The 21937-nt window shown below is 36.4% G+C and overlaps 3 protein-coding genes across 3 annotated transcripts in view; 1 reads left to right on the top strand and 2 right to left on the bottom strand.

Annotated features, from left to right (window-relative positions):
• vps52 (VPS52 subunit of GARP complex) overlaps positions 1–1120 on the bottom strand; it is a 30442-nt gene extending 29322 nt beyond the window's left edge. Inside the window, 1 exon segment of the mRNA XM_049472912.1 lies at positions 1019–1120. Within this exon segment, the coding sequence (XP_049328869.1) occupies positions 1019–1111 (93 nt within the window). The 5' untranslated portion in view covers positions 1112–1120.
• Positions 1121–2213: 1093 nt separating this feature from the next.
• On the top strand, positions 2214–9566 carry LOC103029244 (40S ribosomal protein S18). Its single transcript, XM_015602862.3, has 6 exons — positions 2214–2301; positions 3981–4079; positions 4777–4863; positions 6730–6831; positions 7749–7840; positions 9449–9566. The coding sequence occupies exons 1-6, from the start codon at positions 2299–2301 to the stop codon at positions 9522–9524; spliced, it is 459 nt and encodes a 152-aa protein (XP_015458348.1). The 5' UTR covers positions 2214–2298; the 3' UTR covers positions 9525–9566.
• A 1259-nt stretch (positions 9567–10825) lies between these two features.
• LOC103031263 (E3 ubiquitin-protein ligase RING2-A) lies at positions 10826–20121 on the bottom strand. The gene is made up of 7 exons (XM_049472877.1): positions 19820–20121; positions 17894–17979; positions 17571–17731; positions 16305–16520; positions 15215–15511; positions 13939–14170; positions 10826–13115 (listed from the first exon to the last, which is right to left on the bottom strand). The coding sequence occupies exons 2-7, from the start codon at positions 17969–17971 to the stop codon at positions 12966–12968; spliced, it is 1134 nt and encodes a 377-aa protein (XP_049328834.1). The 5' UTR covers positions 17972–17979; positions 19820–20121; the 3' UTR covers positions 10826–12965.
• Between the last annotated feature and the right edge of the window lie 1816 nt (positions 20122–21937).

Below are 21937 nucleotides of genomic sequence, written 5' to 3'. Positions count from 1 at the left end.
AGATACTGCATTTATACACGTATATAAGATTCACAAATCTAATCTCTCTCTATTAGGGGTGTGCTAGATCGTATCGTACCCAATAATATCGCCACCATTGTGAACTATGATATTATATCCTGAAATATGGCGCCATATCACCCACCCCTAATTATCACATCAGGGTTCTACTTTTATACTGTCTTTATCAAAAGAAAAAATAACACTGTTCTTATTTCCCACTATATATCTACTAGAGACTAGAGATTTCTTTTACTTTAATCCTGGATATATGAAGATATTTGGAGTGCATTAATATTATTAGTATCATGATCACTGACTTCTGTTACAAATCTAATGAAAATTTATTGTATTTTTTTAATATCTCAGTTATATAATCACATATCATATTGCATGCAATAATAACATTTAATTTTCATTTTTTGGCAGTAGTGTATTGTTGAAATATCATGATATTATTTTAGGGCCATATCGCCCACCACTAGTGGAAATCATTATTCAGTTTATTTGGTTGCGCCCATTGCTGACATAGATGTGCAAATACACACACAGCTTGTTTATTTCTGTATTTTTCAGTTTTGCCAATAGATTAGGACTGTCTGGAGCAGACAAATAAATATGAATCTATTGTCTCCATGGTTAATCTAATAACATAAGTGGGATACAGAGAAATTATGATGCCTTATATTATGAGGGCTTTTATTATGAAGGGCGTTTGTAGGCCAAAACACAGCTAGGCTAATGATGCAGTGTAATAGATTGATTCGCTATAACAGCTCTTTTACAGCGGAATAAACGCTATAAATCAATAATCAATAATAAGTAGGGTTATTAACTGAGTTTATAACAGTAATACAGATCAGTATCAGTTATAAACCCGCTGTACTGAAGCCCAGCTCAGACCAAACCGCCGCCAGAACCCCGTCAGCACTCCGGTACCGATCCCCCGAACCCCCGAACACCCGCCCACAGCGCGGTACCGACCCGAAACCCCCCGCTAACATTAACCAGCCGGTACCTCCTCCTGCAGATAAGCCATAGCGGCGCTCCCGGTTCCGCCCGCCGGGGTTAAATCAGCCGCAGCCCCGCCGGAGACCAACACCTCCGCCATTACTACTGACACACTGAAAACTACAACTCCCAGAAACACTACAACTCACCGTAAAAAAACTGCAACTTCTATAAAAAAACTACAACTCCCGTTAAAAACAACTACAACTCTGATAAAAAAAACTTCAACAGTTATAAAAAAAACTACATTTCACAATAAAAAAATCTACAACTCACCGTATAAAAAAACTACAAATCCCACATTAAAAACTACAACTCACATAAAAAAACCTACAACTTACCACCCCGTTATGGAGGAAATGGAAAAAAATGTTAGAAGAATAAATAAAGAAATATACAAGTAAATGAAAAAATAATTAAAGGAATAATTAATGGATCAATAAATACATAAATAAATTAATTAATCCACGCATAAATAATTATATAGATACATTAATACATCTATAATTAATACATTTACAATATAAATACATGTATGTATTTATATATATTTATTTATACATTTTTTTATTTATGGGTCATTCCATTTTATTATTTGTCCGCATTATTTTTATCACTATCACTGGTGTTTCGTATACTCTACTATGTATTATTATATTATTAATAATATTTTTTTATTAAATTTTATTTTTTATTAACTCTTATTACAACGATGTTTTTTTCTTTATCAATTTTTTTTATAATTTGTCAGAATTATGTTTATCACTATTATTTTGTGCAGTAATATTCTTTATTGTCTATTATATATATATATATATATATATATATATATATATATATATATATATATATATATATATATATTTTTTTTTTTTTTTTTTTTTTTAAATCGGGGACTTTTATTGAGATCTCGCTTCCTTCCTTTTTTTGCGACTATTTATTGTATTATTTTCAACATTGCTATCACTGGTGTATATTTTATAATTTATTATGTATTATTAAATTTTTCAATATTATTTCCTCATGAATAGATTTTTCATCATATCATATTTTAACTATTTGAAAATAAGATTACATTTTTTTATTACAATAAAGTTGTTTTTCTATATCAACTATTTATTTTATTATTTGTCATAATAATTATTTAATTCATCTATTTATATTTATGATTTTTCATAAATGTGGGGACTTTTATTTAGAGCTGAGCAGACTCACTTCCTGTAGAAATCTCGCTGAAGTTCTCGCGGGATCTTGGCTCCTTCCTTTCGCCGCGGATCCAGCGCCAAGATGGTGAGTGTTGGAGCGCTGCTCTGAGTTTTATTTTAAATCTTTGAACATCTACCCCGCCGCGGCGTTTATGCCCTGTTACAGGGCAGATCTGCGGGGTAGAGAATGTAATAAATCGTTTCGGATGGATATTTGGGGTAAGTAAATGCTTTTTAAGGCGATAAATTATATTGTTAGCCCGGCGCTAACATATCGCTGTAGTCTGTAGTTCAGAGATTGGCTGAACTGCAGCTAATCAGCTTTAAACTGTAATTAAGGAGGATTCTAGTCTTTAATCAGACTTATAAACTCTAATAACGCTTCTTATGCGCTTTAAATAAACATACATAACCTGTTATGATGTGTATCATAGCTATAAAGCTAATGTAGAGCGGGCTATTATACTGTATGATCTGGAATTGTCCATTCCACCTTAAATTGAGCTGAAACATATATATTCAGGCATGCGTGGGATAACTGTGGGTAGTGTAAAATTTAAGGTGGAACGAATAGCCCCAGAAAAGATGAGTTTTTGCTGTTCCACCTTAAATTTCTCACAGAGCTGTATCAAACAATTGTCTAATGTAAAGTTTAAGGTGGAACAGATTGTTGTGAAAGAGGGGTTTTTGAGATCATCTGCTGGTTTACATTAAAATTGGCAGGTAAACACTAAGATGTGCAGGAATTAGGAGCACTTAATGTTCTGGAATTGTGCATTCCACCTAAAATTAAGCAAAAACTGCATATGCAGGCGTGTGTAGGATAACTGTGGGTAGTGTAAAATTTAAGGTGAAACCAATAGAATCTGTTTTTTTTTTTTTTAGTTTTAGAGGAAAAAGCTTCATTTCCACCTTAGATTTTTCAAAAAGTGCATGCGCAAGACAACCGTGCATAATGTACAATTAAATTGGGAAGAGTTAGTCCTTTAAGGAGCAAGTTTTTTACAGTTTTAGAAGAAAGATTTGCTGTAATCTTACAGTTCTGATTCTGGAGGATCCCTATTCTGCACATTGTTCTGTGGTTTTGCTCTAATACGCTATAATTATCTGAAATTTTATTTGTGTAATGAGCTTTGTGGATCAGGTGTGTTTTTAAATAGCTTTCAATCTAATATAGAGAATGCTGTCTGCCTTAAAGTCTTTGAATTGTGGATTCCACCTTAAACTGAGCTAAAACTGCGTAAGATATCTGTGGATAATGTAAAATTTAAGGTGGAATGAATAGTTCGAAAAGAAGCCAGTTTTATAAGTTTTCGAGGAAAGATCTGCTGGTAAACATTAAGATGTGCAGGATAGTTGGGGAGAGGTGATCTAGGACTATGTTCTGTGATCATTTGGATATTTAGTCTTTAATTTGAGTTATAAACAGTGATAACTAGTTCTGTGTGCTTTATATAAATGTGTATAACCTGTACTGATGTGTATTATAGCTGTTAGGCTATTGTAGATTGGTGTTCAGGAATTGTGGGTTCCACCTTAAATTGAGAGGGAAAAATATATACGCTTTACACTGTGTCAATTCTGTGTAAAATGTAAGTTGGAGTGGATAGTTTAAGTGGATATAAATTGACATCATCTTGCAGAGAAGTTGCTGAAGCTTATGATGGCTGTATCTTTGTGAGTGACTAGTTTAATTTGGTGTAGATATTTTGTTTATTTAGGTCTAATTTCTCCTCTGTTTATTTCTGTGCGTGTCTTTTTCAGTCTCTCGTGATCCCCGAGAAGTTCCAGCACATTCTTCGTGTTCTGAACACGAACATCGATGGTAGGAGGAAGATCGCCTTTGCCATCACCGCCATCAAGGTGAGCTGGAGCGAGAGCTGATTCGCTGTTCATCTCTGCATCGATTATAATCACATTTCCAGTTGTGCTAATTTAATAACATTCTGGAGCTTCTTTACTGCTTTAAACTAAAGAAAAGTCAAACTTTTCTTATTTTTACTTTGACTATCTACCAAAGACAGATTGTAATTGCTTTGTTTAATTTGTTTTAGTGGAGAAGCCGACATATTTGGCAACCACAATTATTTGGCAAAATACAGACTTGTTCACTTACTCATTATATATATCAAACAATGTAGTTTTTGATTTATAGATCCACGCATAACCTGCTGGGATGTTCAAGGTTAAATAGTGCTTAGTTTTGTTTTGCTAGTGCTTTTTCTTTAAAATTCTTAATTTAGGGTTGTTAAATTTTGTTTAGCTTCAGCCCTAAATATCAATATTGCAATATATTATTGATGCGTGTATATATTGCATTTATTTATTAAAACATGGGTGCTGTAAACTCTTAATAAACCTGCGGAAAAGAATACTGATAAATTGTGTGAATCTGACACCAATGAATCCATAATTTTTGGAATTTGATTATTTAGGTGTTTTATCCTCTTGAGTAACACAGATGCTGTAAAGAATAATAGATAATCAGTGTGATGTGGTGTTTTATAGTGTTTTAATCTGGTTTTTAGTTTATTAATAGTATGTAAATGTGTGTTTTCAGGGTGTTGGTAGGCGATATGCCCACGTCGTTCTGAGGAAGGCAGACATCGACCTCAACAAGAGGGCTGGAGAGCTCACTGAAGACGAGGTACATTAATCACCCACAGCTTCATTCAGTCTGCCCTGAGTCAGTCTGCCCTGAGTCAGTCTGCCCTGAGTCAGTCTGCCCTGAGTCAGTCTGCCCTGAGTCAGTCTGCCCTGAGTCAGTCTGCCCTGAGTCAGTCTGCCCTGAGTCAGTCTGCCCTGAGTCAGTCTGCCCTGAGTCAGTCTGCCCTGAGTCAGTCTGCCCTGAGTCAGTCTGCCCTGAGTCAGTCTGCCCTGAGTCAGTCTGCCCTGAGTCAGTCTGCCCTGAGTCAGTCTGCCCTGAGTCAGTCTGCCCTGAGTCAGTCTGCCCTGAGTCAGTCTGCCCTCAGTCAGTCTGCCCTCAGTCAGTCTGCCCTCAGTCAGTCTGCCCTCAGTCAGTCTGCCCTCAGTCAGCACTGGGGGTGGGGCGATATATACATCACGATATATCATACAGATTTAATTTGGAGTCTGATATTAAAGTTTGTGTTGAAACAGGAGTGCTAAACTCCCCACTAGATTTACCTAAATTACTGCTTCATTACTCCACATGGTGGCGCTATAATCTAATGTTGAATAGGGTTAATAAACCTGCGGTAGAGAACTGTATTATAATATATCGAGAATCACTGTATCATAAATGGTACATTTGGTAAATTTGTTTTTAATGAAATAGGGTGTATAAATTGGTCAGTTTAAATAGAGCTAGTTATTACAGAGCTATGGAGTAATCACCTCTTCTGCAAGCCCATTGTGTGAAAGATGAAGCTGAAGGACTTTTATTTTGTATTTAATCATGATTTCTTTCACATTTAGAAAGTTGTTTGAGGAGTTAGTTAACACCTAGTAACTTTGAGGAGAACTAGTCATGTTTATACTGTGATTTATTATGAAAGGATGCAAAAGTTGGAGAATATTTGTTTTCGAGTTTAGACACAATCATTAATTATAAAGTGTCTCAAAACTATCTAAGGCTATGTTCACATTATCAGGTTGAAGTGACTTAAATCTGATTTTTTTTTTTTTTGCTCAATGTGGCTCAGATCTGATTTTTTCATAGCTGTGTGAACACGCCAAATCAGATTTTTTTTTTCAAATCTGTTTTGAGTCTCACTTTCATATGTGTTCCTAAAACAGATATGTATGCGATCCACAGACATGCAACATGAATGTAAACGGTCAAATCATACAGAATTCATGCGTCTTTTTTGTAAAGCTTTTACGCATTAGCATTAGCGCTACGTGCTTCTCTCTCGTACCCGCACTCTATCTCTTGGTGCAGCTGTGCAGCTATAGCTGTAAAAAAACAGCAAAAGCAAACCGCCTGACCTTTTTTCACCTCCTGGAGCTGAGCATGAACTTCAGAGCAGCTGTTTACTGTTTCTCCACTCCAGCAAAAGATGCTCCACATATGATCTGCTAACTCATCCATTTCCCTTTATAAAGATACGAGTCTCTCCTCTCTCTAATATGAGGGTTTTTGTTGTTGGTGAAGAATGAGGCGTTTATACAGGTATCAACGTGCAGCATGTGAGGCAGTGTTTCAGGAACAGATTCTGTGTTCACATTACACACAGATACAGATCACTTACATTTACACTGAATGTGAACCGGATCTGAGCAACGTGGCTTATAATGTGAATGTAGCCTTATTTAATCTTAGTTAAGGTTATCTGTGCTATGAAATATATAGTTTGAAGTTTTAAAGTTTGATTTATGCAGTCATGCTAAACTGTGTTGGGGCATCACTAGTGATGAAGGGATCTACAGCTGAAATGGGTGGAAGAAAATCAAAAATAAATTGTATTAATATATAAAATTTTTTATAAAAGTGTGTAAATAAGTGAGATTCAGTGTTATTAATGCTTTATAATTCTTGGTTTGTGTGCAGGTTGAGCGGGTGGTGACCATTATGCAGAATCCTCGCCAGTACAAAATCCCAGACTGGTTCCTGAACAGGCAGAAGGACATTAAAGATGGCAAATACAGCCAGGTACGTTCAGCTGACTTAATGCAGTAAAAACACTTACTGTATTAGATTAGAATTAGGACTATCATAATGCAGTGTTAATATTAGGGGTAAAACAGTGTACTCTGCTTACAATTACAGTAATTACAGTACAGTAATAAATTAGACTCAATCCCGATCCAGACGGGATTAGTTTCTGTGAAATTTCACTTCTACTCTTTAGTGTTAAAACTCCTGCATCTGGACTGCAATTGTAAAAACAGGAGGATCAGGAGTTTTTAGGCTATTTTTTTTCTCGGTCACATGACCTCATCACGGAGTTCAGTAGCTCCTCCATTTCCACTCACTATTGTGTTTTTTTTTTTTTAAACGTGGATCTCCGTGGAAACCGCGGCACCCCCAAAGTGTAATTACGGTGCGCAGCAGTGGACAAAAAGCTATTTTATTAAAGGCGAGGAGACGAAACTCAGATGTGCGTCCGGACAGGACTAAAATTACCGGAGGAGCACGGAGTTCAGAGAAAAACAGTAGATAATTCAGCCTGTAATTTATTTCTCAGAGGACGTCTGAGAAAAACACCTACATGATCGTTCTGGACAGGAATAAAATCACAGAGAATAAAAAAACCCAGAACCCCCTGAGAAACTAATCCTGTAAAGATAGGCCTTATGTTTTTTTTGTGTATAAACAGTGTAAAATGCACACTGTTTTATTTCTCAATTAATGATGAATATTATGCTTTAACGCAGTTTTAATTAGGATTATTCTCCAGTTTGAGAGTAGTACAGGATAAGCAAATCTAGCAGAGCGTCAGTTTTACTCATTTAAGCTTTAATACTCTTTCTGATAACTTCTTAATATGTATATAATTAGTTAAAAAGCTTAAATGTAGCAGGTGATTCACTGTTTTTACTGTATTTGTGTTTACTGTGTGTGTGAAGGTCCTGGCCAACGGTCTGGATAATAAGCTGAGAGAAGATCTGGAGAGGCTGAAGAAGATCAGGGCTCACCGTGGTCTCAGACACTTCTGGGGGTGAGAAAGGCTTGAAATATATCGCTTCTGAAAGTTATTTATCTTACAGTATCTATCACACAGATTTAAATGGCCTAATCATTTGTTTTAGAGGTGCAGTGAATATCTGGCAACCAAAGTTATTTGGCCAAAAAGGGCAACAAAAAAACGATCAGTGTTTGTCTGAAAAAGTCAGAATTCTGGGCTTATTTCTATTTTATAGAGATTACACACCCTGATATAACATTTTTTAAATTATTGGAACATCTGTACATTTTTTTATATTTCAGCTTTAAAACAGCTGTATACAAACAAACAATAAAATTGAAGGTTTCTACTTAAGTAGTATATATATTTTTTTGAAAGCAGTTAAAATAAATCAAGTCTATAGAAACAAATAAAATAAAATTGGCTTAAATAATTATATATTAGAGCAGCCAGCGTCAGCATATAATACATAAAGTTTCTTTTAAAAATGTAGCTAGTATTTATTCATAAATAAAAGCAGTTACTGCCTGATTTTGATCATAATTCCAATTTTATTGTTCATTCCCGGTGAAATTTATGCTGAATAATGTTGTTTTTGGTGACCAGCTGGGATGCTTGAAATATTTAAATTGTTCTTTTATGGTGACAGTGGCAAAAATAATGGGAACCTGTGGTGATAAATGTTTTTGTTCAGTTTCAGCACAGATTTTAATTTAAAGATTTATTATGAACATATTAATATGATGACCTGTTGGGTCACTGATATCTGGTAGCTTTTGATTAGATGTGCTGTTTCCTGCAGCCCTGTGTTTTATATGTAATATATAGTGATGCACAGTGAAATCAGACTCAGTAATATCAGATAATTACTTTAAATGAGGATCTGACTGAGATCTGAAGCTGGGGTGTGCTTGGTTGGTGTATTAAGCTGTTTCTGCAGTTTTACTGCATTTTTAGAGGAATTGTTCTGTACTGATACAATGTAAGGGCTGTTTTTAAAGTGATATATGTGGGTTTTTTATCTGGTTGATTCTGTGGATCATAATTTTCCAAATTTGGACAGAAGTCAATAATACAACGTGTCTTAATAATGTAGACTGTGCATCAATGGTGGGAGTAAAATTAATTTTATGTGTTAGATATCGATTATCTGGTAGATCCTGAATTATATTTCAGGGAAAAGTGCAGAAAATGAGCACCTCCTGCAGTTTATCAGAAACAGAATAACTGAACATCTGGGGTGTTTTAGTTTATCAACACTAAAGCTGATAAATATGGAGTTCCTGAGTTCTGCTTTAGGTTTTGTGTTTAAATGAGATTATGGCTTATTTTTAGTACGACTGAATTTAAGGCCAGTTTATGCTTCTGATTTAAATTTGAGGTATTAATCACATCTTTAGCTTTTTACTTTTATACATGAATTTAGAGCAGTTAGATCAGGGGATTAATGTGGAGGAATAACACTTACTTTACTGTTTATTACAGAATAACAGGTTTAATAATAATGTATAATGTGTAAAATATATTAAAGAAAGACAAACACTGAATATGAGGATGTAGATTTGTAGGAAAGTCTGTTTTTGTATGTTTTGTTCTGTACTGATATATATATATAATATATATTTTATTTGTGTTTTTCAGTCTGCGTGTGCGCGGTCAGCACACCAAGACCACCGGTCGTCGTGGACGTACCGTCGGTGTGTCCAAGAAGAAGTAAACGTTGCTCTGGTTTCAATAAAATCACTGTTCATAAAAACAACTCTTCAGCCTTGTTTTCTCAATTCTTCTTCTGTTACTATCTGGAGGACTTTTATTATATTGCAAATTAGGTGTTTTAATATCAGAGGTACTTTACCTTTAAAAGAGCTGTGCAAAAACTCTAATGCAGGGTGAAATTATATATTAATATATATTTATAACCAACACTTATAAGATTTTAGTTTGTTAACTATATACTAGGTTAATAAGTATGTGCTTTATTCTTATACATCTATTTTATTGTATATTGTATTTGCAGTATTTGTTATACTGCACTGTATGTCATCACTGTCTCATGAACATCTCCAAATTGGCTGCTTTTATAAGAAAATAGAAATGTCACATTTTTATAAAATTACATCACAGTGCTGATGAAGCACAATCTAACGATACATTATACTTAAACACAGTGTAAAATGGGTAGAAGCAGAAGCATACGCAGACTTACTTTTAATTATTATGCATATATTGCCCCTACACACCAATGTTTTAATGAATAAATGATAAAAATTACCTGAAAAACTGTTTTACATTGACTTCCATTGAAAATTGAGAGTTTTATGTTCTGCAAAGTTGCTGTTTTGGAGACACCATATATACTAAGCATACTGTGCATACATGGTCATTTATCATATGGTATCTTTATATATGTTCCAAAATAGTGATAACTAGTCTGAGATATGTAAATAATCTAATTACAGTACTGCATAAAAGGCAAATATTAAATTGGTATTAAAAGTATCTCCATTCGTTACTCTGTAGGTAGAAGTATAGATACTAGAGTTTAATAAAATACTTCTGTAGAAGCTTTTTACTCGTAAGAAGTTTTGAAACCAGTACTTTTACACTTTTAAAGTATAAAAGTAAAAGCTACTTTTTAAAATGTAAGGAGTAAAAATTGTAAGTTCCGATAATTGTGAAAATGTAAAAATAATTACTTTATTAAAGTATAGATAACCTACATTTCTACTTAAGTAAAGTAACAAAGTAATTGTCGTGCTACATTATCCCACCTTAAAACTTCCTTTTTTACCAATTTCCTAATTAATCGATTATTTTAAATGGTTGCTAATGACACGTGATCAGATATTTTGGTATTTGGGTTAATTTAGTTTCTGAATGATATTTAAAAAAGTCAAATGAAACATTTCTATACCTACAGATATAATATAACCTGTAGAATAACAGTAAGATGAATAAATCAGACTCTGGAGGAGATGCAGCTTTTCTGTTGATCTTTTTTTTAATATATAACAAACAAAATATTTCAACTTTACACTGCATTTCTTTCTCATCATGTATATAAATCTAACTCATTTGCATAAACCCATTTATTTCCAAACCAACAATATTATATATATATATATATATATATATATAAATATGTAAATATCATTAAGAATCTAATTAATGCTACAAAATCTGTACAGCAGGGTAGAAGGTGGTAATTATAATGTTCTACGCTGAGTCGAGGTTTGGGAATGTAAGCTGTGCAAGCTGTGAGGTGTTATCTTGTGAGTGAGGTCAGGTGAATTATGGGAGGTGTAGTTCCTGTCCCATGACATTACCGCTGTAATACACTGATAATGATTTGGTCATTAATCAGGTTGATTTATAAAATTCAGTGATGATTTTAAAATAAAGTCGTCTCCAGACTGCAGGAACTCTCCGTTTGTGTTTTGATGATGTGTATAGAGTATTTGTTTTGATGTTATTTATATATGTGAGGGTTTATTTCACAAAGCAGGACAATTTTAGTAAGCTAAACATGCCATAAACGAGTTTAAAGCAAATATGGCGTTTCTTGATTGACTTGATTAATTGATTTATCGATCCCAGAAGGACTACAAGACAGATTCAGAGCTGCCGATTTTCTTCTGAACAAGTCAGCACTAAGCTCCAGCTCAGCTCCTGGCAAGGGTTTTAACACTGCCTTTGACCCCGCCCACTTTCCAAGCTATTCCCCAGTCCTTTTGCCACACCCCCGGTTGCCAGGTATAGAACACAATAACAGGCAAACCCATTTTCAACATCATTCTAAAAAGCCCCATGGGCAGATTACAGACTGAAACAGCGTTCAATATCAGGAATGCCTTCGATAAATGGAGACACTTAGATCCCAGAAGGACTACAAGACAGATTCAGAGCTGCTGATTTTCTTCAGAACAGGTTAGCGCTAAGCTTCAGTTCAGCTCATGGCAAGGCCTTTAACACTGCCTTAGACCCCGCCCACTGTCCCTGGCCATTGCCCAGTCCTATTGCCACACCCCGGGTTGCCAGGTACAATAGAGGGCAAACCCATTCTCAACATCCTTTAAAAAGCTCCATAAGCAGAGACAACGTAAAATGCCAGTAAATATCAGCAATGAGTCAGTTGGAGACACTTAGATCCCAGAAGGACTACAAGACAGTCTCAGAGTTTCTGATTTGACCGCAGGTTGCCAGGTCTAGAACACAGTAACAGGCAAACACAGTCTCGACATCCATCTAAAAAGCCCCATAAGCAGATACAGACTAAAACACCAGTAAATGTCTGCAATGCCTTTCCTAGATGGAGACACTTAGATCCCAGAAGGACTACAAGACACATTCAAAGCTGCTGATTTTCTCCAGAACAGGTTGATGCTGAGCTTCAGTCCTGCCTTTGTTATGGAGTAAAAAACTGCTTTTGACCCTGCCCACTTTACAGGCCATTCCCCAGTTTTATAGCCACCCCCCGGGTTGCCAGGTGTAGAACATAAAAGCAGGCAAACCCATTTTCAACATCCTTCTAAAAGGCCCCATAAGCAGATACAGACTGAAACACCAGTAATATTCAGCAATGCCTTTGATTGATGGAGACATATAGATCCCAGAAGGACTACAAGACAGATTCAGACCTATTGCCACACCCCGGGTAGCCAGGTATAGAACACAAAAGTGAGTAAACCCACTCTCAACATCCTTTTAAAAAGCTTTACGATCAGAGACAGAGTAAAATGGCAGTAAACAAACATCGGCAATGCCTTTGACAGATGGAGACACTTAAATCCCAGAAGGACTACAAGACACATTTAGAGCTGCTGATTTGAGCCCAGGTTGCCAGGTAAAATGGTGGGATAAATAATCTGGGAAGCATCACATACGACAGTCGGTCACCGCTAGTAGTGCCGTTTTAAAACTGGTAAATCATTTAAAATCATTTTAATGATGTTTTTAATGTAATAAAATGAGCTGTTAAAAGTCCTGCTTTGTGAAATAAACCACTTAAACCACCTGCTAAACCACACCAGTAAACTCCGCCCACTCCAGTCTATAGGTCCATCACAGTAATTCAGCAGTGCTAACACATGCTGACGCTGTGGGGGAAGTTCACGGTGTGGTCGGCTGGTTCTGATGCGGGTGGTTGTTCAGGTGTGTATCAGGGTTGAGAGGGTCCGGTCGGGGGGGATTTGGGAGGGTCCTGCTGCTGCTGCTGTTCTTTGGTGGGGGCGTAATAAAGCTCCAGAGGTTTGGTCACCTTCCAGTACTTCTCATTCACCAGCTCCAGCGTCAGAGAGCCGTTCAGCGTCTGTTCAATCAGAAGAAGAAAATGTTTTTTTAAGAATTAAAGTTTTGTTTACTTCGGCACCCCCCCTCCCAGCAGCAAGACCTGGAAAATATAAACATTTAAGCTTTATTTATTTGTGGCAATGTGTTTTTGTCTGCGTCACCTATTGGAGACATGGTGTTTGGTTCGTAAGCGCTGCATTGTTGCTAGGTCACCTGTATGTGGCGGAGTAATACATGGAGAGCTACGGTTACAGTGCATTACTGGCTGATAGCGGCACTCGGAGAACTCCTCTCAGCCAATCATATTGCAGGGTTGGAAGTAACTGTTGTATAATTGCATTTAAACTGTCAGAAAACTCCCCAAAACACATTGTTCTAAAAGCTATAATGACTATAATAAAGTTAAACTATTAAAATGTTAATGTTGATAATATAATTTGGGATTTTGCTCTAGGCTGTTCTCTAGTGTTTCAGCTGCATATATTAAGTCTTTGAACGGATCATCTTCATACTAGGCTACATACATCTGCTATGTTCTTACTGGAGTGTGGTGGGGGTGTGTGATGGATCACAGTATAAACCAATAGGGAGTGGGAATGGTATATGTTAATACTTCTCTACATCCAATCAGAATCAGATTCACTCTATCTGGATGGAGAGATTTATCTGGATAGGGGTTTTATTGAACGATGAGAAGCCAGAATGAAAACCAGCTGAATGAAACAGGAGTAACGAGGCTGTTTTTAGTAAAATGTAAGGAGTAGAAAGTTCAGATAATTGTGTTTATTGTATATTATGGAATGTCTGAGGGTGTGTTATGGTGTGTGTGTGTGTGTGCTTACGGAGAACTGTCCCTCGGCGGTGGTGATGTAGATGGTGTACTGTTTCTCGCTGATGTTCTGCAGGCTCCGCCCCCCTCCCTCCTCCCTCAGCCCCGCCTCCTCCTCCTCCTCTGGCCGCTGTGTGCGAGGGGGCGTGTCCTGCTGCTGCTGCTGCTGCTGCTCCAGGGCGATGCGCAGGGCCAGGTATTTGGACAGGTGGTCCACTGTAGCGTTAGCGGTGGTCTTTACGTACCTGAGGAACAGGTAGATCACAGTAACCCTCATTTACAGCAGAACCATCCAGTCTGATTCACTTCTACAGGAAATGACTCAGTGAATCAGTGATTTATAACGTCTAAAACTCAGCAGTGACTCAGTGATTCAAAGATTCAAATCATTCAGTAAATTCTAGAAATTCTGTAATTTATTAGAAAGTGATTCAGTGAATTGAAAAACATTCAGTTCTTCAGAAAATGATTCAGTGATTCATAAATTCTTAGATATTAAAGTTGTAGGACATCCTGTAGACAGATGATTTACTTTCAGCAGGATAATGCTTGTCCACTTACAGCAAATTATCTCAGGAACATTTCCACCAGATAAATCTTAAATTTATTAGAAAGTGATTCAGAGAATTTAAAAACATTAGTTTTTTTTTTCTTTAGGAAAATGAATAACTAATTCATAAAATCTTTTTTTTTAGTAAATGATTTAGTGAATCATAAAATTGTGAATTTAAAAACATTTACTTTTTTAGGAAAATAATTAGGTGAATCATAAAATCTTAAATTAAAAAATATTCAGCTTTTTTTCAGGAAATGATTCATTGAAACCTAAAATTGTGAATTTAGAAACATTTCGTTTTTCTCAGAAAAATTATTTTTTGAATTAAAACATTTTAAAATATTCTGGTTTTTTTTCAGTGAATCATAAAATCAAACATTAAAAAAAAATTCAGAAATTGATTCAGCAAAACACAAAATTGTGAATTTAAAAACAAAGTTCTTCTGGGAATAATTCAATGAATCACAAATTCTTAGATAAAAAAAAAGTAGTTGTAATAATTCAGTAAATTTCTTAAAAGTTCTTTAATAAAACAAACTCTTAGCTAAATTAAAATATTGTATTTGTTTTATGAATATTGAATATTAACTTTAGAAAATGGTTTCATGAATCATAAACCCGACATTTATTTAAAAGTGATTCAGTAGATACTAAAATGGATAAATATGTAATAAAACAAAAATAAAAGACTTAAACGTGAATAATTGCTGTGTTTTAATGTATGAACTCTGACCTGGTCTGGCTGTAGTTCTCCGTGTCGGTCAGTAGGGGGTGTGGGTGGAACACCAGCTCTATCTCGGAGGCGGAGCTTTGGCCCGGGGGGCGGGGGGTCTCGGCCTCGGATTCGTCGGACCCTCGCCGCCTCTTGCTGTGGCTCGGCCCCGCCTCGGGGGTGTGGCTGGAGGGGGCGGAGTTCATGTGTGAGGGGGCGGAGTCGTGTGAGACGTGTGATCGGGAGTCTGCGTTATCTTCTCCTCCGCTGAAGGTGGTGTTATCACTCTCCTGCTGCGGCTTCCGTACTCGCTGCGGCCTGAACACACACACACACACATTACATTAACACACACACACACTGTCGATACACACACTCGATACATTACACTCAACACAAACATGACTGAACACGGGATTAAAGATAATCAGTTACACTGTTACTCCTCCTAATCACCCTAAAGTTATATTTTAATATATAACAATACTTTGAGCAAGACGATATATGTGAATAAAAGTTTTAAATTTTTTTTTACTTTTTATCCAATCAGAACAGTGGGTTTGAAAAACACTTCCTTTTAGTAGGCGGGGTTAAAACAACATGCAAAATGAGTCACTCTCTGACACCAATCTTTACATGTAGACTTTTAATAAAAAAATGAATACTGTGTTTTTAAAAATCAATATACTATTGTCAAAGATACAATATTTAGATAATTCCCTAGTTAACCCTTTTCCAGCAACTTGGAATGGGTTCTGTTCTGGTTTGTGCACCAAATTATGAACCTTTCTGCGCATTTCCACCAACAAAAACAGATTCTGCAACCCAAAAAGTTTTTATCCCAGCTGAAACCGTAATATTATTAGGTTACTCAACGTTAATCAAGAGCTGCTGTGTGCAACTTAATCCTCTGTTGATGACATGTTCTGTGATGTATCAAGATTTCCACTAAAACTGGGACTCTACTAAACAGAACCAGCTCCAGGACCAGTTTTTTGTGTAATTGTGGTGGAAAAGGGTGAACCATGCAGTCTGGTACACAGCTTTCTATAACATGTTAATGTAAATTATAGAAAAGGTCAGTTTTTGGTGATGTACAGGTGTGTATTACTTGTGTAAGGCCTGCATGCGGAGCCCCTCCTCGATGCTGGTGCTGAGGGCGGTCTTGTTGTGCAGGCGGCTGAGCTGCTCCAGGACCCGGTCCTGATGAGCCTCGTACTCGTCTCGACTCGGGTAGATCTTAGAGATCAGAGCGTCGAAGTTCGGATCCCTCCTGAGAGAACGCTTCGATACCAGCTTTTTCCTACAGGTGGGACATTCCTTATTACTGCAGAGAGACAACAGGAAGTCCTTACTGTGGAACCACGAATTATTTATAAACTGTAAATCAAAACAACTGCACAACAACGTGAGGAGGCCTGGCTTGGTTTGGCTTGGACTGGCTTTGGTTGGTTTGGTTTGGTTTGGTTTGGTTTGGTTTGGGTTGGCTTGACTTGGCTTGGCTTGACTTGGCTTTGGCTTTGGCTTGGCTTTAGTTGGCTTGGCTTGGCTTTAGTTGGCTTGGCTTTAGTTGGCTTGGCTTGGCTTTAGTTGGTCTTGGCTTGGCTTGACTTTAGTTGGCTTGGCTTTAGTTGGCTTGGCTTGGCTTTAGTTGGCTTGGCTTTAGTTGGCTTGGCTTGGCTTTAGTTGGCTTGGCTTGGCTTTGGTTTAGGCTTTGGTTTGGTTTCGTTTGGCTTGGCTTTAGTTGGTTTGGCTTGGCTTTAGTTGGCTTGGCTTGGCTTTAGTTGGCTTGGCTTGGCTTTAGTTGGCTTGGCTTTAGTTGGCTTGGCTTGGCTTGGTGTGGCTTGGCTTGGGGTTGGCTTTAGTTGGCTTGGTTTGACTTTAGTTGGCTTGGCTTGGCTTTAGTTGGTCTTGGCTTGGCTTGGCTTTAGTTGGCTTGGCTTTAGTTGGCTTGGCTTGGCTTTAGTTGGCTTGGCTTGGCTTTAGTTGGCTTGGCTTGGCTTTAGTTGGTTTGGCTTGGCTTTAGTTGGCTTGGCTTGGCTTTAGTTGGCTTGGCTTGGCTTTAGTTGGCTTGGCTTGGTTTGACTTTAGTTGGCTTGGCTTGGCTTTAGTTGGTCTTGGCTTTAGTTGGTCTTGGCTTTAGTTGGCTTGGCTTTAGTTGGCTTGGCTTGGCTTGGCTTTAGTTGGCTTGGCTTGGCTTTAGTTGGCTTGGCTTGGCTTTAGTTGGCTTGGCTTGGCTTTAGTTGGTTTGGCTTGGCTTTAGTTGGCTTGGCTTGAATTGGCTTTAGTTGGCTTGGCTTGGTTTGGCTTGGGGTTTGTGAGAGTGAGATAGTATGTAATAGTGTATAAGTGTGTGTAAGAGTGTATTGTATCTCACCCTGATCTGAGAGCAGTAACGATACAGTCGGAGCAGAAGCGGTGGAGGCACTCTTTGGTGGTCATGGTGTTCTTCAGCATGTCGAGGCAGATGGGGCACATCAGTTCACTGTGGAGACTCCGGGGGGACACAGCGATCTCTGTACTGTCCACTATCGCCTCCTGCAGGAGGAGCAGGACATCACACACTTACTCACTCATATATTACAGTATAATACAGTAACCGGGCACACCTGATATTTACTCAGTTCAGCATTTTAAATAGAGAAAATACAGAGTTTCTCTGGGGTGGAGGATGTGGTCTGTATGTAAGGGGGACGGTACCTGAGGAGTTCGGTGTAGCTCATATAAACTCAGCTCCCAGCTCTTACTGGGCATCTGAATACTGAGCGGATTTGCCATCACAGTGCCTGAAAACACACACACACACACACACACACACACACACACACACACACTTAATACAAACAATAAAACACAATACATCAACATCTCTTTTATACAGCTTTTATAAGATTTCACTTAAAATGTTGAGTTTCATTAATTTTACCAAATTAAAAACCTCTGGAATATAATCAAGAGGAAGATGGATGATCATAAACCATCAAACCACCAAACTGAACTGCTTGAATTATTACACCAGGAGTAAAGCAGCATAAAGTTATCCAAAAGCAGTGTGTAAGACTGGTGGAGGAGAACATGATGACAAGATGCATGAAAAAAACTGTGATTAAAAACCAGGATTATTCCACCAAATATTGATTATTTCTGAACTCTTAAAACTTTATGAATATGAACTTGTTTTCTTTGCATTATTTGAGGTCTGAAAGCTCTGCATCTTTTTTTGTTATTTCAGACATTTCTCATTTTCTGTAAATAAATGCTCTAAATGAGAATATTTATATTTGGAATTTGGGAGAAATGTTGTCTGTAGTTTAAAGAATAAAACAACAATGTTCATTTTACTCAAATATAAACCTATAAATAGCAAACTCAGAGAAACTTCATTTTTTACAGAGCTGTAGATATCAGACCTGAATACACAAAACATTATTGTATTTATCTGCTCCAGTGAGTCCTATTCTATTGGCAATGCTTCTCTAATACAGAAATTACACAGCCAGGTGCAGATCTTCACTAGTAATCTAGTCCAATCCTGTTTTTTCTGATCTCTATGTGGTTGGACTGTGGGAGGAAACCCATGCTGACACGAGGAGAACATGGAAACTCCACTCAGAATGGGACTTGAACCCAACACCCCAGCGCCAGGAGGCATACGTGCTAACCACTAAGCCACCATGTCACCCAAATACAGCTTTGATGGTCTTTCACTGAACCAGAAACACACTTTACTAACAGGTGAACCAGCTCTTGAGTTTGGTGATGTTTGGAGATGTTTCGTGGTGTTGGCTGTCCAGGAGGGTCTTGATGGTCATGGAGGTCAACCAGCTCTATACCCCCGTACCCACACCTGTAGTTGGCATGGTACTGGTTGTGCAGGTAAACCCACTTATAGAGCAGCTAAACCACCAAACTCAACCTGAATCATTACATATAAAATAATAATGATCTAAACATTTTATAAACTGTAATAAAATACACAGAGCACTGCAGCACATGCAGTTCTTAATACTGTTATTCCCAGATAGATAGATAGATCATAAAAGAGTGAAAGTTAGAGACAAACAAAGTTTAAGATAAATAAAGAGAGACATAGTGAGGAAGAGAGAGAGGGATAAAAAGAGAGAGAGAGGGATTTAGAGAGAGATAAACAGATAAAGAGAGAGGGATAGGGAGGAATAAAGAGGGATTGAGAGGAAAAAGAAAGAGACAAAAAGAGGGATAACGAGAAAGTGATAAAGAGAGACAGAAAAGGAGATGGATACAGAGAAAGAGGGAGAGGGATAAACAGTAACAGAGAAAGATAAAAAAATGAGAGAGAGGGAAAAGAAAGAAGGATAAAAAGAGAAAAAGAGAGAGGGATAGAGAGAAAGAGATAAAGAGAGAGTGAGGGAGAGAGATAGGGATAAAGAGAGAGATAGAGACAGAGTAAGGGATAAAGAAAATGTGAGAAAGAGATAGATAAATAGAGAGAGAGAGAGAGAGATTAGAACAGTAACAGGGAAAGAGAAAGAGTTAGAGAGAGGGAAAAAGAAAGAGGAATAAAGAGAGAAAGGGAAATAGAGAGTTAGAGACAGAGAGGAATAGAGAGAGAGGTATAAAGAGAGAGAGATAGAGAGATGTATTTACAGGTGATGAAGCTCCAGTCTGAGTGTAGATCAGCTCCTCGGTATGAATATTAATATGAATATTAATATTTAGGTGAATCTCGGGTTTGTTGTTGTTTTGGTTGTAAAGTTCCTTCTTTTCCCGGATGTTATTTTCCTTCAGACTTTCCCAGACTTCCTGTAGCGCTCAGCTGATTCCTGCTCATCAGCGACTACTGGCGGCCACGCGCGGTACTGCAACACTCCACTGCCCTGCTGTACAATAATATACTACTATACTAAACAGGTGTGAAAAGTAACTTTACTCATTACTCTGTAGGTTTAAATTACTTCTGTATTAAAGTTAAAATATCACCTCAAGCTTTTTACTCTTTAAATAAAAGTGTAAAAGAACTGGATTTAAAACTACTTAAGTATAAATTAAGTAAAAAAAAAAAGCCATAATGAGTATAATGTTAGAATATTAAAATGTTAATGTTGATAATATAATTTGGGATTTTGCACTCGGCTGTTCTCTAGTGTTTCAGCTGCATATATGCTGGTTATAAATGAATGTATTTTAGTAGAATGTAAATATATTAAAGTTAAAGTTTAGTTAGACTGTTGGAGTTTATCTGGAGTTCTCTTGAGTCTCTGCACGGATCATCTTCATAGGTGTGATGGATCACAGTATAAACCAATAGGGAGTGGGAATGGTGTATGTTTATACTTCTCTACATCCAATTACAATCAGATTCACTCTATCTGGATGGAGAGATTTATCTGGATAGGGGTTTTGATGCGAAATGGGAATAAAAACTAGCTAAAATGAGTAATGAGGCTGTTTTTATTAAAATGTAAGGAGTAGAAAGTTCAGATAATTGTGTGAAAATGTAAAATAATTACTGCAGTAAAGTATATGTGCTTTTACATTATTGATCAAATTTCTAGATCTAAATGCTAAAATACTTGTTGAAATTGTTGTTTTGTTATTTATGCTACATTTAGATTTTAATCTTAAAATATTTGCAGTCGTGTACTCACAATAAGAAAAAAACATTATCACTGAATTTACTTTTAAAGTACTTATCAGATTAAAGTATCAGATCTTATGTTTTTTAAAGGGGTTTAACACCAGTTTATTAAATCACTGCTGTCACTTTTACCTCCAAATTATAGTTTATAGTCTGTCTGAATGTTTTAAGTTCCTTTTTGCTTATTTTAATTCTACTGTGTTGATTTATTTGGACTGTTTATGTGTATTTGGCACATTTGTTGCTATTGGTGGCAGCTGATGGTACTACAGTTATAATATACTGTCAGTATGATATACTGAACTTAGTGATTAAACCTTAAATCTTCATAAGAGTAATAATATAGAAAATAGCCATTTATTACCATTTATCATAAAACTATAAATAACATTAAAAACATATCAACACATCAAGCATTTTAAAAATAATACTCTTTATTTAAGTAACACTTTTATGCAACAAAACAAATATAAAATAACGATGAAGTAAGAAATAAAATGTAAAAAAAAACTGTACACACACTGTCTTGTTAAGCAACAAGAAATTATACATATAAATCGACACGCAACAACTTAAAATTAAAATAAACCCAAATAAACATTAATAAAGTCAGTGATCAGTGAGAGTATCTACCTGTAATTAACTCTATATAACATTAGAAAACTAAACTCAAATAAACATTAATAAAGTCAGTGATCAGTGAGAGTGTCTACCTGTAATTAACTCTATATAACATTAAAATACTAAACCCAAATAAACATTAATAAAGTCAGTGATCAGTGAGAGTGTCTACCTGTAATTAACTCTATATAACATTAGAATACTAAACCCAAATAAACATTAATAAAGTCAGTGATCAGTGAGAGTATCTACCTGTAATTAACTCTATATAACATTAGAATACTAAACCCAAATAAACATTAATAAAGTCAGTGTTCAGTGAGAGTGTCTACCTGTAATTAACTCTATATAACATTAGAATACTAAACCCAAATAAACATTAATAAAGTCAGTGTTCAGTGAGAGTGTCTACCTGTAATTAACTCTATATAACATTAGAATACTAAACCCAAATAAACATTAATAAAGTCAGTGTTCAGTGAGAGTGTCTACCTGTAATTAACTCT

This window comes from Astyanax mexicanus, unplaced genomic scaffold, assembly GCF_023375975.1.
Source record: "Astyanax mexicanus isolate ESR-SI-001 unplaced genomic scaffold, AstMex3_surface scaffold_31, whole genome shotgun sequence".
Taxonomy (NCBI): Eukaryota; Metazoa; Chordata; class Actinopteri; order Characiformes; family Acestrorhamphidae; genus Astyanax; species Astyanax mexicanus.
The sequence above is the reverse complement of the archived record's forward strand: the minus strand, read 5'-3'. Positions and strand labels throughout refer to the sequence as shown.

Coding starts and splice junctions, on each gene's coding strand:
- LOC103029244 (XM_015602862.3), top strand. Junction 4,864..6,729: donor GAGAGCTCACTGAAGACGAG/GTACATTAATCA, acceptor GTTTGTGTGCAG/GTTGAGCGGGTGGTGACCAT. Junction 6,832..7,748: donor AAGATGGCAAATACAGCCAG/GTACGTTCAGCT, acceptor GTGTGTGTGAAG/GTCCTGGCCAACGGTCTGGA.
- LOC103031263 (XM_049472877.1), bottom strand. CDS start 17,971: ATGGCAAATCCGCTCAGTATTCAGATGCCCAGTAAGAGCTGGGAGCTG. Junction 16,521..17,570: donor GTTACTGCTCTCAGATCAGG/GTGAGATACAAT, acceptor GTCTCTCTGCAG/TAATAAGGAATGTCCCACCT. Junction 13,116..13,938: donor CCGCCGAGGGACAGTTCTCC/GTAAGCACACAC, acceptor CTGATTGAACAG/ACGCTGAACGGCTCTCTGAC.